Source organism: Crocuta crocuta, unplaced genomic scaffold, assembly GCF_008692635.1.
Source record: "Crocuta crocuta isolate KB4526 unplaced genomic scaffold, BGI_CrCroc_1.0 scaffold271, whole genome shotgun sequence".
Classification (NCBI taxonomy): Eukaryota; Metazoa; Chordata; class Mammalia; order Carnivora; family Hyaenidae; genus Crocuta; species Crocuta crocuta.
The window spans coordinates 3,075,963-3,095,057 of NW_027527824.1; the positions used below are offsets into that span (position 1 = coordinate 3,075,963).

The 19,095-nt window shown below is 40.4% G+C and overlaps 1 protein-coding gene across 1 annotated transcript in view; it reads right to left on the reverse strand.

Annotated features, from left to right (window-relative positions):
• Positions 1–19,095, reverse strand: part of TBCEL (tubulin folding cofactor E like) — a 73,744-nt gene that overhangs the window by 41,978 nt on the left and 12,671 nt on the right. Inside the window, exons 3-4 of the mRNA XM_077776693.1 lie at positions 5,370–5,519; positions 3,557–3,696 (exon numbers count right to left, since the gene is read on the reverse strand). Coding sequence (XP_077632819.1) covers positions 3,557–3,696; positions 5,370–5,502 — 273 coding nt within the window. The 5' untranslated portion in view covers positions 5,503–5,519. The remainder of the gene's footprint in view (positions 1–3,556; positions 3,697–5,369; positions 5,520–19,095) is intronic.

Below are 19,095 nucleotides of genomic sequence, written 5' to 3' on the forward strand. Positions count from 1 at the left end.
ATATTCTTAAGAAAACCATAAGGAAGAGAAAATATATTTACAGTACTGTCCTGTAAGAAGTCTGCATGTGAATGGACCCCCACAGTTCAAACCTGTACCATTCATGTGCTTCAACATGGAGGTGTGCTTACATGACCTCCTAGGTCTCCACAATTCTGTGATTTAATAGAGGAGCCCCTACTCTGGCTTCTAAAAATGAAGAAACTAACGATTTAAGAAAAGTGGGGAAAGGTTTGTAAGATAACAATCTGTAACTTATACCCAAGCTATTCTCTGCCTCACCTGAGGGGCTAACGCCTCCCTCTTCTCAACTACTTGGGTTAATTTCTTCTATAAAATGGTTTTGATAAGAAAGAGAAGAAAAAGAGAGGCCTTGGGAAATTCAAGTCAAAAGCTAAAAAATGCATCTTTTTTCCCACATGGATGCCCCATTTTCGAAGGACAGGGACAAATCTTTGCCTCCGCTCACAGTACTACACTTCTCACTCAGATCTCTCTCTCTCTCTCTGGGTATACAGTAGACCCATAGTTTAAGCTACAAAAGAAGTTACTTATAACATTAGTGAACATTCAAAACACTAAAAGAAGAAACTATATTATTCTGTCCCACACTGCTATCTCAAAAACTGGCCAAAATAAACTTACTTAATGGCCAGGGATGAATTATCTCTTTGGTGGTCAGGTACACAGGTTGTAATGAGGTCGAAATGTAATGTCTCAAAACTGTGACCCATGAGGCATTTGTAGCCTGGCCGAGTTTAATCAATCCTAAAAAAAGCAATATTCTTCTGCGGTCAGTGTTTCTCCCATCTCTCTGAGCTCCGACAGATATTCTAGAAGATTGGCATCAACTACAGTTAAAGCAAAGGACACAATATAAAGGAATGACGAAAATAAAAATAAATTGGAAAAATGGAAGCCCGAACAAGAGCAGCAACAAAGGTTTCTTTGAGAACTGCCCGGATGTGGACTCAGAGAGGACACGTAAGAATATACAAACAGAGCACAAATGGACATATGACCCTCTGGCCATACATACTAACATGGCCTGGGAAATACTGAGTGTAGACCTTTCTCTAAGCAGAGAACAGGCTGAATTGTCAGGGGTAAACTGTGTTCTGATCCACACTGGCCTAGATTGTTCTTCTGGGGCACCAGCTACATCACTGTTAAACTGTTCCCACCACATGGCGAAAGCTTATATACGTGGTTGAAGCACAAAGCACAAAACCTTTGTGAAATTTTACACTCCCAAAGAAACATGCTGAAGGGAATCAGCCTGTGAACACAGGAGGTGAAAGGATTCAGAGGAAACTGCAGTCTGGCTTGTCACCCATGCAGGTTAAAAACTCTCCCCGGAGGCGGTTCAGCAGGGGATTGCGGTGGGAATCCCGGAGAAGGAGGGTGAACCACGCAGTTCTCACTGCCTCTGTGTGATGTGGACAGAGCACGCATGTCGAGGCCTCTCAGAGGACCAAGGAGGCACAGACTGTAATTGGTTGAACAGTGAACTATACTAGTTGTTTAGCTAAATGAATTAATAAATAAATACATGGACAAACAGATTATTTCTTGGAAATATATATTTATATATATATATTTATATATAAATCTGCATATATATTAACAAGTCACTTAAAAATCAAAGGACATGCATGCATCTCAAAGAATTTGGTAAACATCTTGATAAAAATAGTAAAATATAGCCAGAAGCACAGTTAGCAGAGTAAGCAAGACTATGAAACAGATAAATAATAAGAAAAGCTGAAGAAAACCAGGTTACAGACAGGTTTCTCTTAAACAAAAAAGCTGTCTTGGAATTTGTATGGCATTTAATATCCACAAAGCACCTCAAGGATTAGCTTTATCTGCAGCCTCGTCTTAGAGAGGAGCAAAGCAAAGCACCGAAGGACTGAGTAAGTTTCTGAAGATCACAGGAAAAGTTGGAGCAAGTGGTCTTGATCAATCCTTAAGATATGATCATTTTTGTCATTAATGCATTCAACAAACATCTGAATACCTAGTATGACACTCTGGTAATAGAGACAAAAATCTCTACTTTGAATAAGCTCACAGTCTGGTAGGAAAACTGTCAAGTATGCAAGTGACTGCACTACACTGTGATAAATGATCACATTTATCAGAGCAGCATGACACAGGTGCTGGTATAATTTGCCTCTGCCTGAATGAGAGCCAGGGAAAGTTTTATAGAAGAATAGCGACTTGGGCCAAGTCTTAGAAGATACATAGGAAGAGGCCAGGAAGACAGGGAAAAACAGCAGAAGGCAGAGAATGAATAAAAGCAAGGAAGTTTTTCATGTCAAGAGTTTATCATGAGCTGCAAGAAAAAGCACGTGGCTAAAGATGGAGCTAAAGCTCTGAAAGTAGCCGAGGGCCATATGGTGGAAGGCTACATTTAGAGAGTTCAGACCTTAACAACTAAAGGACTTTAAGCAGGAGAGTGTCATAATCTTACTCCATTTATTAAAAGGAGTCAAGTTGCACTACAGAAGACAGCTTACAGGAAGCAGAATAAAACCAGAAGCAGGAAAATCCATCAGGAAACTTTCTCCACAATCTAAGCAAGAAAGAAGATCCTAAATTAAGGCAGGAGAATGAATCAAGTAGCAAGAACTATTTTTCCCGAATTTGTTTTTATTTTTTTATTTGAGAGAGAGAGAGAGAGAGAGAGAGAGAGAAACTTAAGCAGGCTCCCCACTCAGCACTGAGCCTGATGTAGGGCTCAATCCCACAACCCTGGGATCATGACCTGAGCCAAAATCAAGAGTCAGATGCTCAACTGAGCCACCCAGGTGTCCCTTCTCTAATTCTTTTTTTTTTTTTCTTAAAAATTTTTAATGTTTTATTTATTTCTGAGAGAGAGAGACACAGCATGGGCAGGGAGGGTCAGAGAGAGAGGGAGGTACTGAATCTGAAACAGGATCCAGGCTCTGAGCTGGCAGCCAGCACAGAGCCCTACGTGGGGCTCAAACCCACAAACTATGAGATCACAACCTGAGCCGAAGACAGACACTTAACCGACTGAGCCACCCAGGCACCCCTCCTTCTTCTCTAATTCTTACGAGTAGCTTCCACGAGGTAATGTTATCATCAGGTAGGCAATGTCATGTTGTCAATGCTTTTATTTGTGCAGTTGGTTTGACTTAACTCTGAGATCAAAAGACATCAGTTCTGTCAAACCACCTACAAGACTTAATAAGGAAAAGTTCTAAAATATTTGGAGTAAATTTCAGTAATAAAAAACATTTTCACAATCTTAGTTTCAAGCTCCAGCAACTTTGATGAGAATTTATAGTAATAAACGGTGAAGGAGTGGTACAGAATGAACACAGGATATGGAAACAAGTGAAACAGTAGAAACTCCAGGACACTGTTGGCTGTCTACACCTCTGCAGTCTTATTAACCTTAATTGAAAAAAAAAAAATACAAAGAACAGCTGAAGTAGTCACTTATTTGAGACACGGAGACAAGAATCTCAAGTGAGAACCAGAATTTAGCAGAATTCACCACAATGCAGCAACATAAAAACTTTACCTCGTGCCAGTCTTCGAGTTTGTTGTCAGAAAGATCTAGTTCCGAAACATGAGCACAGAAGGCAGCAATTTCTTTCTCATCTCCTGCACATGTTATTCCGCAGCTATTCAACACCAGTACACTTGGGAGGTTGAGGCGATCTGAATTGAGGGCGGGGGACACAACACTTTCTAAATCAGCCTGATTCTGGTCTACATACATTCAGCCCCCAGTAATCGAAACCAAACAACTTAAAATTACCCAAGGACTTGGAAAATACAGAATACGACGGGATCAAAGGGTAATGAATTCAAGGGGAAAAAGTCAAATATGGTCCAGGAGGAGAACAAAAGTACTGGATTAGTACCACCTTCCCCTCTGCGGCAGGACTGCCCATCTCAACTACAAACCACACAGCTATCGTCCTTACTATGATCTTATCATCTGAACACTACAAGCTGTGATTCATCTCCATCATTGTCTTCTAATGGCCTCAATCCTTTCTTTTTTAAAATTTAGTTCAAATGTATCATTCTGGATAGCTCTTTTCTCTCTATCTGATGTGTATTTCCACTAGTTGCTGCCCTTGAAATTTATCTTAAATCATTAGTCAGTCTACTGTGAAATCACTCCTATTCTTTAAATTGCTATCATTGAAGAAATTCTCTTCACTTAAGTGGATTCATTAAAAATCTACGTCTCTCTCTCATACTTATCTATCAATCATTTCTGTTTCATGCCCAAGTAGAATGTGTCCTTTATGAAAATTAGACTTTTAAAAATATGTAATTGTAATGGGAGAAAGTATTTCAGGGTCTTAAACTATTTAATGAATTTGGTCAAACTGAAGTGGTCAAACCTCTGCCTGGTTCAAAAATGTATGTGTCAATAAAACCATGTTTCTGGCCCTAGTAAAAAGAACAGATCTCAGAATTCAGCATCTTTCTCTATTTGGTACAAAATAAGGATTCACAAAGGAAATATTTCATTCATGGAGGCCTCAAATCATATAATTGTCAGTTCAGTCCTTTTCAGTATCAAAATTTTCAGCCTGGAAATGGAGCCTGAAAAAAAATGACTAAGTAAGAAATTGACCTCTTTCTGCCATTCCAATTGATATGGAGTGATAAGACAATTGTATGGAGGAACATAGGAACTAAAACACTGTCAATATTGATCTCCCACACTCACCAAGAACTACATCCAAGAACTATTAAATACGCATGAGGCTAAGATGTAAGCAAGAGACACATCTTGCATGTTTCTAAATGCTGTAGATCTCTGCTCACACCATAACCCCTCTCCTAGATCTATGTCTTTATCTCCTCTCTAACCTATTTCTACATTCTTAAACAGTTCAAGTCTCATAGCTTTGAACCCTTTCCTGATCGTATTAATTAATTTTCACTCCTTAATTTGTTTCCCAATCACTGTGCTAATCATTTGGCTCAACCTGAACTGCACGTAACTGTGGTATATGCTTGAAAATGTGAATCCAATTAGGATTGTGAGGTCTTTGAGGACACAGGCCAGTCCTGGGCTATCTCACATCCTCTAAAGCTCCTTGTTAAAATATATATTTGAAACATCACCACCCAGATACTGTTGGTGCCTTATGAGTGCAACTAAGATGGATTCCAGCCAATCTGGAGGAAAAGAGATCCCTTCTGGGTTTTTCAAGCAAGGGAGAAAGACTATGCAACTCTAATTCCAAAATAAACGAAACCATTTGCAAACAAGGCAATATTCTGGTTTGATATCCTAAGTACTAAGCTCCAGTAAATAAATGCTTTTTATTTATGTTTTTTATTTATTAAATAAATATCTTTCTTACCTTTCATAGGAGAGCCCTGAGGTGTGGCTGGGACATGGACTCCCATCCCAGGACCACGACGGTAAGGGAAGTTTTCAGGACTATATTTTTCACATAATACTTGCATAAAACTCCTTCCACTAGGTTGATCCATCTTCCTTTCCTAAAATTCTATGAGAAACCAAGAAATCATCCAAGTTACTCATTTGCTGTATAAGAAATGTGTATAGCAAGCCAATTATTTAGGATGCACTAGCCCAGGCAGTACAGACATAGAAGACACGGTCAATGTTCCCAGGAATTCACACTGCGGTGAGACCTTATGAGATGGTGAGATGTTGGGAGGCTATCTATGTAGACAAATGACAGCAATGCAGTCCAGTATATAATAATTGCAATCCAGATGAACAGTGCCACAAGATGTAGATGAGGAGACAGTCGTTTCCAGCCAAGGGTAATAGGAAGACTCTGGGCCGGTACGTGGAGTTTATGTGGTAAGTTAGAGGAAAAAGGACTAAAAAGAAAGGTGTAGACCCAACATCAGACTAAAGAGTTTAGATGAATCCACTGATATTTATACCTCAAAACCCATTCTCCTCTTCTTCCACCCTAAAAGAATTTTTAATTGTATACATAGGACTCAGAGATGAGTATATGACTAAGTTCTAGCTGATGGGATAGAAATGGTCTATGGGAGACAGCCAGAGTATGCCCTTTGCCTCCTTCCTGATCTCTGGCTCAGTTCTGTTGCCTAGAAAACAAATACCACCTTGCACTATGGGACCAAAGAGCACACACCGAGAAAGGAAAACAAAGAGCTGAAAACAACCTAAGTCCCTGAGGACTTCATGGAACTGGGCTGCCATACTGGACCCCATGATCTCTGGAAATTTCTGTGAAAGATACATAACCTTTTCTTTTATGTAAGCCAGTGTTCAGTTTTTCAATTACTTAGAAATGGACCTAATCCTATCTAAAACAGAATGTCATTTCTTTTGGCTTTGAGTTTGGGTAGAGTCAGCTGAAGGTCCAAACATACAGTAACTCTAGCATTCTCCTAGTACTCATGCAGAGGTTAAAACAGGTAATATTAAAAACATGCTAGGGGTGCCTGGGTGGCTCAGTTGGTTGAGTGTTTTACTCTTGATTTTGGCTATGGTCATGAAACCAGGGTCATGGCATTGAGCCCCGAGTCAGGCTCTGTGCTGAGAGTGGAGCCTGCCTGAGATTCTCTTTCTGTCTCCCTCTGCTCCCTCCCCTGCTTGTGCACTCTCTCTAAAGTAAGTAAATAAACAAAACAAAACAAAGTAAATGCTAACTTCTGACAGCCTGCTAACCCACTATCTTGAGGGGCTGGCCTAGGAGCTGTATTAAATATATACCAAAATGTAAGCAACTAATGACCTCGGTAGTTCCAACTATCAGATATCAAGCTTTTTACTAAAATAATCAGAAAAAGGAAGATGAATAAAGTACTCTAAGATGAAGGGATAACATGTAAAAAGGGATAGCACTAAGAATGCACAATGGTGGGGCGCCTGGGTGGCTTAGTCGGTTAAGCGTCCGACTTTCGCTTAGGTCATGATCTCGCGGTTCGTGGGTTCGAGCCCCGCGTCGGGCTCTGTGCTGACTGCCAGCTCAGAGCCTGGAGCCTATTTCGGAGTCTGTGTCTCCCTCTCTCTCTGACCCTCCCCTGCTCACGCTGTCTCTCTCTCTCTCTCCTAGAAATAAATTAAAAAAAAAGAATGCACAATGGTCTAAAAGAAAACAGCATAAGGAGTAACTAAAAAGGCACCTCAGGGGAAATTGTATGTGCTACCTTAAGAAGCTGAACTTTATTCCATAGAAAACAAGAAGAAATTAATAGGTTTTAAGGAAGGGAATATAACATTTAAAATTTTTGGAAAGTTCTTTTTACCTCTTTTTGGCTGATTCATCAAGTAGCTGATGAATAAGAGGGAATACATACTGAAGGCAGGGAGAAGAGCTAGAAGGATACCACAAAAATATAGAAGAGACCACAGGCAAGGAAAAGAAAAGCAAAAATAAAGTATTGGGACCACATCAAAATAAAAAACTTTTGCCCAGCAAAGGAAACCATCAACAGAGCAAAAGGCAATCTACAAATAGGAAGATACTTGTAAATGATATATCTGAAAAGGGTTAATATTCAAAACATATAAAGAACTTATATAACTCAACACTAAAAAAAAAACCCAATTAAAGTATGGGCAGAGGACCTGAATAGACACTTTTCCAAAGAAGATGTATAGATCGCCAGTAGGCCCATGAAAAGCTCAAGCATCACTAATCATCAGGAAAATGCAAATCAAAACCACAATAAAATAACACCTCACATCAGTCGGAATGGCAAGTATCAAAAAGACAAGAAATAAGTGTTGGAGAGGACGTGGAGTTAAGAGAGCCCTCACGCACCATTGATGGGAATGGTGCAACCCTGTGGAAAACAGTATTGAGGTTCCCCTAAAAGTTAAAAATCTCTATGGTATCTCTATACCACATAATCCAGTTCTTCCACTATTGAGTATTTACCCAAAGAAAATGAAAACACTAATTTGAAAAGGTAGATGCACCCCTATGTTCATTGTAGCATTACTGACAAAAGCCAAGATATGGAAGCAATCCAAGTACCCATAGACAGATGAATGGATAAAGATGTGGTATGTGTGTATACATACATACATATGTACGTACATACATACATACAATGGAATATTATTCAGCCATAAAAAAGAATGAGATCTTGCCATCTGGGACAACACGGATGAACCTAGAGGGCATTATGCTAAATGAAATGAGTCAGAGAGAGAAAAACAAATACCATATGATTTCACTTATCTATGGAATTTAAAAAACAAAACAAATAAACAGATCTTTAAATAAAAAGAAAAACTGATGGTTGATAGAGGGAACACATGTTGGGAGATGGGCAAAATAGATTAAAAAGAGGGAAAGGGGGTCAGGGGTGCCTGGGTGGCTCAGTCGGTTAAGCATTCAACTTTAGCTCAGGTTGAGATCTCAAGGCTCATTTGTTCAAGCCAGGCGTCAGGCTCTGTGCTGACAGCTCAGAGCCTGGAGCCTGCTTCGGATTCTGTGTCTCCCTCTCTCTCTGACCCTCCCCTGCTCACGCTGTCTCTGTCTCTCAGAAATAAATAAAACATTAAAAAAGTTTTAAAAAAATGATTAAGAAATACAGACGTTCAGTTATAAAAACAAGTCATGAAGATAAAAAGTACAGCATAGGGAATATAGTCAATACTATTGTAATCATGTTTTATGGTGACAATGTCAACTACGTTTATTGTGATGAGAACTGAGTGATGCACAGGATTGCTGTATCAATACATTCCACGTGTGAAACTAATATAATATTGTATGTTAGTTACACTTCAATTAAAAATAAAGAGCAATGTTCTTAAAATGTTAAAAAAAAAAAAAAAAAACACACCAGAAACCAAAACAGGAGAGAGATGACAAGGGCTTGACCTAGTACAGTGGTAGTATAAAGAGAAAGCAGGGGCAGATTCAAGGTCAATTTAGAAAGCAAGCTTTTCCGTCCAGTTTCCAAGTTAAAAAAAAAAAAAGTGTGTGTGTGTGTTTGTGTGTGTGTATTAAAAAGCAAGCAAGCTTTTCAGAATTACAGGAGCTGAGGAGAAGATATAGTCAAGACAGATCCCCAGGTTGCTAGTACAGGTGACCAGGTGACTGATGATGCCATTAAGCAAAAAGAAAATAAGAAGAGATTTCATTTTGTGGAAGAAAATGATGAATTCCACTTTAAACACATCCAGTCTGAGGCATCGGTGGACTATCCGAGGAAACAGTCTGCAGTTGGCGAGAAATGTGAGCTAGAGGGGAGGATTTCTATCTGCATCCTCAGGACACAGGCAATACTACTGCTAAGAAAAGCAAGACAACAGAGCTCTCAGGGACACTGCTGTTGAAGGGGCAGGCAGAGGGGGCAGAGTCATGAAGAAAAGGAATAACCACAGAGTAGGGTGTACAGTCAACAATTCTGAGTTTTAATTAGGAGGAGGATGAAACGGGCTGACAAATTAGGCAGGAACAAGAAAGAGTAGAGAATCGGGGGCAACTGTCAAGGTTTTTCCTCTTAGAAGGATGAACATGATTATAGATTACAGAGAAGCAGCAAGTAGAGCTAAAGAGGCTGACAATGACGACTAGTATGTGGTCCTAAAAGAAACCAGCAGGTACAAGCATTGAAAATCGAAAAACTTCTCTGAAGGCTATAGGATACGAGCCAGATAATGGTCCAAACTACTTGCCATTGGAAGGGACGTATTCCCTTCACTGTGTTACACTAGTTTACTTTTACTTATACAGTTTATTATGCTGAGCGTTAGGAATTTTTCTCATGTGACTGTATGAACTCCATCATTACATTATAAAAGGGAGCGGAGTGGTGCTATTTTATTTCTCCAGTATTAATTCACAGCATCTGGCACAGCTCACTACGCAGGGCTCAATAAATGTTGCAGAGTCCTAAAATCATTTGCCTCCAGTGTCTGAGCAGAAAGACCAGAGGCTTCAGGATGGGGAGTAGGTGTAAGCCCCACTCAGTTCTACCACTTAATAGTTTTGTGTCTTCAGGCAAAACGCTATTTCTCTAGGACTCAAATGTCTTTGTCTGTAATACTATATGAATATCTAGACTATGGGGATTTCAGGGTTGCTGTAGAGCTCTAAAATATACAAGTGCACTCATCGGGATTACAGGGCTGCTGTAAAGCTCTAAAATATACAGATGTTACTAATTACATATTACAAGAAGTTGCAGTATGGTAGAAAGCACATGAATGTAGAAAACTCAGGCTCTATCATTTACTAGTTGGGAAGAACATAAGCTAGCTATGTAACCTCTCTCTAATTTTCTCACCTATAGATGGGCTAAAATGTTCTTCTCAGGTTTACGGTAAGAATTTGAAAAAAGCATCAATATAAAAGTGGTCTTGAACCTTGGCCCATTCCCTAAATTGCTACCAGGGCCATGTCTACTGTACTCTGTAAAATCAATTCACAAATGCCTAGAACAAAGTGGATACTGACCAAGCACATGGCCATCTACTGAACAAAAGTTTCATTTACCAAGGTTTAGACTATGAAGTACATTTCATAATGAGGATATCACAAGTCATCTTGAAAATTCAGGACTGCCCTCTGTCAGGATCCTCATTCATGAGCTCAAAGACAGACTTGTTTTAGGGCAAGGCAGTTTGTTCTTTCCATCCACGCGGGTGACAAATGCTGAGGTCCTCTATCTCAGTGCTGATTGTTGTCGCAAAACTGAAGTGTGTGTGTTCATCTAAGACTTCAGGAGCCTTCAGGTGGAAGGTTCTTTTACAATGTAAACTTATCACCAATAGCAGACAACACAGGGTATGTGCTATGCCACTAGGGACAAACACCACAGTTCTTATCAAAGACCTGTCTCAAGCAGAATGCCAACAGAATTTTTGGAAATGTTTAACAAAAGTCAAAGAAGTTATACTGTTATCTTCTATTTACTTAGCAGCCCAATGGGGCATCAGGGTGAGTCACTTGGGTATGTGTCCGACTCTTAATTTCAGCTCAGGTCATGATCTCATCTCACGGTTAGTGAGTTCTTAGTGAATTTGAGCCCCATGTCAGGCCCTGTGCTGACAGCATGGAGCCTGCTTGTAATTCTTTGTCTCCTCTCTTTCTCTCTCTGCACCTCCCCTGCTCATGCTCTCTCTCTCTCTAAAATAAATAAACACTGGGGCGCCTAGGTGGCTCAGTAGGCTAAGCGTCCGACTTTGGCTCAGGTCATGATCTCACGGTTCGTGGGTTGGACCCCCATGTCAGGCTCTGTGCTGGCAGCTAGCTCAGAGCCTGGAGCCTGCTTCAGATTCTGTGTCTCCTCTCTCTGACCCTCCCTTGCTTACGCTGTCTCTCTCTCTCTCTCTCAGAAAATAAAAAAACATTAATAAAAACAGTCTTAAAAATAAAATAAACATTAAAAAACAATAAAAGGTGTGGGAGGAAGGTGCTAAACTGTCACTGTCTGTCAAAATAATATTTGCCAAGTTTAAATAGCATCTTTAAGCTGGAAGCTTTAGAACTATTTAAACTCAAACCAATTCAAGGGCAATAATGTAATACACACTTCAAATATAGGGAAACTGAGGGATGGCAACATAAGAGACATACTCAAATTAAAATAAGTGCTAGTAAGCCAGCAATCATGGGAGCTTAACAAGTTATTCCTCATGGCCCTATGCTTTAACAACTCTTCCAAGTGGTCTGAGGTTTCTTTTATATTCTTTTTTTCCTACAGACTTAAAAGCAATGCCAGGCACCTTTATTGGTCATTTTCCAGGATACTCTATTGGAATAGCTCTCCAGGAATGTAGATAGTGTGCACATGAATACACGAGCTTTGAATTAGAACATTAAGATTGTAAAATTGATCGGTAACATAAATCTATTCAAAATCTGTTGGGGCAAGTTTTAGGAGGAACAGTAGGTGGGAAAGGAAAACTGGAAACCAAACAGGCTGAAAAATGAGGAAATACAGGATGGAACAAAATCTTTAACTGGAGCCTTTAAAAGATTTTTTGGGGGTGGAGGGGGTAATCTAGGACTTTGGAGAGAACAGGTGTCAAATTACATCTGCCCACCTCTCCAGTTGGCAGAGTTCTAACGCATTGGTGAAAGAATTCTGAATTGGTTCTGGAAGCCAGGGAGCCAGGAGTCTTGGGTGATGTTGCTTGGTTCCGTTCCCAAGTCGTGGAGCGCGCCTGTGAAAATCTCAACCACTTTGTGCCTCAAATCCGAACTCTAATGTGCTCTTCTAAGAGTGCGGGGACAAAGTCAGGATGAAGTGCAAACTGGAGGATAATGTGCTCAGTATGTTTTTGCCAAAGAGATTATAGTCTAAGAACAGAATGTCCAGTCACCTAAAACTCCCCACAGCTGTCAAACTATTTGTACTTGATGTTGCCGGCAAAGGGTCAGGTCAAAGCCAGTACGAAACTCAACGCAACTGAAAACAGAACACTTCTGACCGCTAGCACTGGAAGGTACACAAGATATATCTTGATGCTGGTGTGCAAGATCAATATGCCCTTCACAAAAATACTTTATGGTGGAGTAGCACACTTCATCAGGTGTGAATACCAATAGCACTAGCCTCACTCACAACTTCAGGAAAAAAAAAAACCAGAGGGAGGAAATAAAGAATAAGGGTAGAAAGGAGATTTGCTTTTCCGCTGCACCTACTTGAACCACCTGAACTCCCTGTATGCACACATCTTTTCCTTTCATATACTGTATTACCTTTTTGAAATATAAACATTTTCAAGTGACCTATCTGGGAATAACTGAATAGTCCACCAAATGTCTTTTTAATTCCTCATTGTTATCAATCGCCTGTGAAAAAAATTCCAAATTAGGATTTGGAATTCCNAAAGATATAGTATTTATAATAATTTTTTTTTTATTTCTAGGAGAGAGAGAGAGAGAGAGAGAGAGAGAGAGAGAGAGAGAGACAGCGTGAGCAGGGGAGGGTCAGAGAGAGAGGGAGTCACAGACTCTGAAACAGGCTCCAGGCTCTGAGCTGGCAGTCAGCACAGAGCCCGACGCGGGGCTCAAACCCACGAACCGCGAGATCATAACCTGAGCGAAAGTCGGATGCTTAACCGACTAAGCCACCTGGGCGGCCCAGTATTAATAATAATTTTTAAAGGAACTAGGGAATGAGGAAGAAAAGAGAAATAGAATGATGGCCAAAAGGAAATAAATACTTTTGTAAAACAGCAACTGGGAAAGAAAAAGAAAGGATGAAACCCACCAGAGCCACAGAATGAGACTAAATGAGAGGTGGGGGTAAGACAGAGCCAGAGTGCACAGGCTCCCCTTGGCCTTAACAAAGGCGAAGCAGAAGTCCAGTTTGACATGGACAGGAGGGCTGGAAGAATGCCCTCAGGGCTGCAGGGTCATTTCCTTTGCTAGCCAAGTTAAATGTGTCAATAAAAGTTAACTAAATATTTCATATAAATTACCTAAACTATCAAAACTACTGTGGCTTTGGAACCACAAGGACTCCAGGAGGCAGAGGTTATGGGGCTGTAACCCCAGGGATGCTCCGGGAGCTCTGGGCTTCCCAGGCCACCTGTCACTGTGGAGACTACCAGAAAGAGTATTTCCTGCAGCAGGAAGCTGATTGTGCAGGATGCACACTACTGCAATGGTAAATAGCTGGGAACAGATTCACAGGTTTTTTTTTTTTTTTTTAATGTTTATTTTTGTGAGAGAGAGAGAGAGAGAGAAAGAGAGACAGAGTGTGAGCAGGGTAGGGGTAGAGAGAGAGGGAGACAGAATCCAAAGCAGGCTCCAGGCTCTGAGCTATCAGCACAGAGCCAAATGCAGGGCTCGAACTCACAAACCATGAGATCATGACCTGAAACGAAGTCAGACGCTTAACCGGCTGAGGCACCCAGGAGCCCCCAGATTCACAGTTCTAAAAAATAAATCATAATAATTCAAAATATGCACTAATTTAAGAGGCTTAATATCCAGGAAGAGTTTTCAGAGCATAAAAATAATGGAGATGAGGGAAGCACTCCGAGGGAGTTTAAAATTATTTTCAGCCACCTGGCATAGGACTCGCTCTTGTACAACTGGCCCATCTTCTCTATCCATTGGAGAAGGGCAGAAAAACCCCACTCTAAAAGCTCCCTGCTGGTAGTTTGCTACCAAATATTTGAAAACAAAACTTAAACTAAACATTTTGGCAGATTCATTTTTAGTTTCCTTTCGTCAGAGAACACTTTGTTCCCGTCATCTTTCTGCACTTAGCTACCTATTTCCTTTACAAGACAATCTAAGAATAACAATCTCTTGATGACTTGTTTAATAAAATTGGGGACAACAAATGTTTTAGTTTTCTCTGCTATCTCTTTATTTGCACTTTATCAAGTGGTTCCCATTGGGCTTATTTGCCCATCTGTTTGTTCATAAAAATGTGTGCCTTCACAAAGCTTAGTCTCACTTAGTTTTGTTCAACAAAGATTAACCAAAAAACAACAACAAAAACCCCAAAAACAAAAACAAAGATGAGCTGGACACCAGATCTATGCCAAATGTTGCACTAAACACTAAAAGTGAGAGTGAATAAAATCCAAACCCTGTCCTCAGAGCATCCACAATCTAGAAGGAAATTCATGGAGATGTCACATACCTGAAATAAGCCACATAGAAACAGTGCATTCAAACAGAACTTTTGGAAGCATGATCAAGGAGGCTACAGGTAAATCGTGAGTGATTTTGAAAGATGATGAAGACTAGGTTAACAGGGTGGGGAAGAGCATTGCAGGCATGCAAAACAGAACGAGAACAGGCACAAGAGACATGGAACATGGCTATGAAGTGACACTGCTAACACAGAAGAGACGTGGGGGGAGCACATGAGGCAGGAGGTCTGACTATTGGGGGGACCATGGTTAGCTCATGATTGACCTTGCTCAGGTTAGCTTCCTCTTAAGAAAACTTGATAGATCACCGTGAACACAATAGGTCAAAAGTGATGAGAATTTTTAAAAATTTTTTTCTTAATTTTTGAGAGAGAGAGAGAGAGAGAGTTTGAGCAGGGGAGGGTCAGAGAGAGAGGGAAACACAGAATCTGAAGACAGACTCCAGGCTCTGAGCTAGCTACCAGGACAGAGCCTGACACGGGGCCTGAACCCATGAACCATGAGATCATGACCTGAGCCGAAGTTGCACATTTAACTGACTGAGCCACTGAGGCACCCCAAGAATTTTTTAATCCTTAAAGGACTGGGCAATTAGGAGTTTGTTTACCTTAAGGGGAAGTACTTTCAGTACAGAGAGGCGCTAGAAACCGTAACATAGAGAATTAAGGAAATAAGTGAAGACTGAGTATAGCCCATGCCTTTGAGAAGCTCAGATGAAAGCAGAAAAGATAGGACAGGTGATGAAGCAATACCAAGTGCTCAGAAAGAGAGTTTTGGATCTTGTTCTTTTTTAAAAAGGACAAAAGAGAAATCGATGGGCTGAATTTGGGGGTGAGGTAGGTGGAGGAGGTTAACAATATACCAACAAAACAAGTCTAAAAGGAAAAGCTCCTGAATAGCCTCAAAGAATCCCTTAGGATTACTAGCTTTCTCAATTTTTGCAAGTTTGTTTATTTTTTATCTTTTTTTTTTTTTTGAGAAAGAGAGAGCAGGGGAGGTGCAGAGGGAGAGGGAGAAGGAGAAGCAGAAGGTGGGTGGGGGAGAGGGGAGAGGGAGAGAGAGAGAGAGAGAGAGAGAGAGAGAGAGAGAGAGAATGAATCTCAAGCAGGCTCCATGTCCAGGTCAGAGATCAATATCCATGCGGGGCTCAATCTTATGACTGTGAGATTATGACCTGAGCCAAAATCAAGAATCAGATACTTAACTGAGCCACCCAGGTGCCATTGTTTGTTTTTTAAAGCCCATTTAACTTCTGCTTTGTGGACTCCTAACATCATCACTAGAAAGCTTCTTTTTTAGAGAAATCCCCACCGGGGTGCCTGGGTGGCTCAGTTGGTTAAGCGTCCGACTTCAGCTCAGGTCATGATCTCATGGTTTGTGGGTTCGGGCCCCGCGTCGGACTCCGTGCTGACTGCCAGCTCAGAGCCTGGAGCCTGCTTCTAATTCTGTGTCTCCCTCTCTCTCTCTGACCCTTCCCTGTTCACGTGGTCTCTCTCTCTCTCTCAAAAATAAATAAAACATTAAAAAATTTAAAAAAAAAGAAAGAAAAATCCCCACTATACCTAAATCCTGCCAGATTCTTAGCCATCTTAGGTAGCTGGGACTTTAGTATGTTTTATTTTCTAAATCTTTCTGATCTTCAGCATAAGTGTACCCCAATAAAACATAATTACTCTGGGAAAGTATATAAGTGTGTTATACATAATTTTCCCTCCAGGAATAATTACATAAATGAATCAGTGAAGGTCTATTAATAAGCTTCTTTCTAAAGAATTGTTATTTAAAAATACAAGTGATAGGCATTCTGAATTTTTAAAAATTTCCAGCTGAAAATCAGCAAGAAACCTGTAATCCCATGTAGTTTCCATGTAGAAGCATTTTCCTGTTTTATTAGGTAAGCTAGCATGTAAACAGATGTTACCAAAGGCTTTTCATATCTGAAACACATCATATTGGGGCACCTGGGTGGCTCAGTTGGTTAAGTGTCTGACTTTGGCTCAGGTCATGAGCTCATGGTTCATGGGTTCAGGCCCCGCGTCAGGCTCTGTGCTGGCAGCTAGCTCAGAGCCTGGAGCCTGTTTCAGATTCTGTGTCTCCCTCTCTCTCTGACCCTTCCCTGCTCATGCTGTCTCTCTTTCTCTCTCTCAGAAAAAATAAAAAGAAAAAAGAAACACATCATATCATATTAGAGCCACAGCCACAGGGGGAAGCTGCGGCCAACAGATTTAGCAAGTAGGTTAAGCCTGAGGGTGCACCTAACGGTGTTTATTTTTTCTGGGCCATTTTCCCATGCTACGTAGATAGATAATTTTTTAACAAAATTTAATTACTTTTAGGTAGTTGTATAACCTGCCTTTTTGCTAAATACCTCATGAAAACTTTCTGTACCAATAAATTCATATCTACATAATAATCATTTTTAAGGTTTGTAAAGTATTCTATTAAGCAAGCTTTTGCCGCTGAAGTCATGAACGACAGCTATCTCACCCACAAAACATGTCAGGGACATTGTCCAAGGGAATATCATCAAGGTAGACAGTCTCATCTCCTATGGCATATCTAATTTTATTTATCATAAGGTATGCATACCTGCAATTTTATCTCACTTCACCTCCCCTGACCATTATGTAATGTACCTTAGTGGATGCCTTCTTGGGAGGAAGAGTAAGGAAAATAAATGAAAAATATTTCAGAACAGGTCTGTGGAATTATGGTTTGCCAGTTCATCAATTTAGGCACTCCAAGTGCAAACCTTGACTGCAGCTGATAAGTCCATTATCATAACACACCATGCCACAGTTTCACAGCCTACCATGAACCACCCTATTTCTCTGTCTCTCGACTGCATACTAAACTACACCCAAGTGGGGCTCCTGGGTGGCTCAGTCAGTTAAGCGTCCAGCTTTCAGGTCATGATCTCACGGTTCGTGGGTTCGAGCCCTGTGTTGGGCTCTGTGCTGACAACTCGGAGCATGGAGCCTACTTCAGATTCTGTATCTCCCTCTCTCTGCCCCTCCCCTGCTCGCGCTCTGCCTCTCTCTCTGTCTCAAAAACAAATGAACGTTAAAAAAAAAATTGTTTTAAACTACACCCAAGTGTAATTATGTGGCATATCAACTCTTTTTGGTAGAAGATTTTTTAAAAAATCCAACACTGCCAAGTGAAATGTGAATTCAGACTCCTCGTCAGTCCTTGGATCATGCTTTTAGTGGGGCACTGCTTCCCCCTTCACTTACCACAGCACTTTGCTTCACCTTAAGAGCATGACAGACATTAAAATATCTAACCCAACTTCTTTACTTCGTTATAGTGACACCAAAGATGTCTAAAACTGTGGCTCCATGTTACCAGTGAGTACAGCCTCAGAGCTGTCTATATTGTCTATTAAAGTACTATATTGCATATGAGGCACGTGTAATGTTGGACAAAGCATCCATTTTCTCATCCACAGCCAAAGAGTAGCAAATATGACTGCCCCTCCTGCACATGGCCTACTGGACATAAACACAGCACCAGATAGTTCGGATCTAAATGCTCTAGCCCAAGAATTTTATGATTTTGATGAAAAAATATTTAAGAAAAAAATTAAGAACATACTACTATTTAAAAAAAAGCAAACATACACACATACACAAAAAGAAAACACTGCTATTTAGACTTAAGTACCTCTTTATGTGAAAATATTTCTAAGCACTTCTTCCTTGATTTGCACAGCTTCTTGCCATCCACAAATGTTGGCTTAAGCCAGTTGTTTATATCCTATGAAATCAGGCATTCTGAAATATATATATATTAAGAAAAGTACTTTCCATGCACTTTCAGCAATCACGAGAACAATGAAAAAAAGCCCAACATTTACTATACCCTTTACTTCAATAGCTTCCAGAGAGAGTTCCATTTTTACTCCCCCTCTCAACTCCTTCACAAACAAATTTGCATCCACCCCTACCTTTCCATGTGGCCAGATTCTATTTGGAAAGATCTCAAGGCTTTAATGTCACACTCACTCAAAATTCGGGAGGTAGATACATTTGCTCTTGAGTTGATGTTCCCCAAAAGCAAGTCTTCCCACGCTGGGATTAAGAATCTTCTAAAGCCTAGTAACCACCCTCTGAAATAGACATACTGACACTTATCTCTGTTTACAGGACATGAAACTGAGGTGACTCGCTTGAGTTTCCATGGCCCAACAGCATGCCAAGTCATATTTACCGTACCCCCAATCTGTTGAGTCATGCTATCTTTACTGAAAAATGCATATACTTCATGTCAACAGTATATGACATCATGCACAAATCATAGAATTACAACTTACTAAAGTAATCAAAAATGATTACAGCCAAAACGTGCTTTGTAACCACATCCAGGTAATTGAACCACAAAACTAAGCAGCAGGGCTGGTCTAGTCACCAAAGGGGCAAAAATAGCTTTTAACTTCTTCTCACCAAAAAACAATGGATATTGGTCTCTTGACCAGACTAGTTTTCATCAGA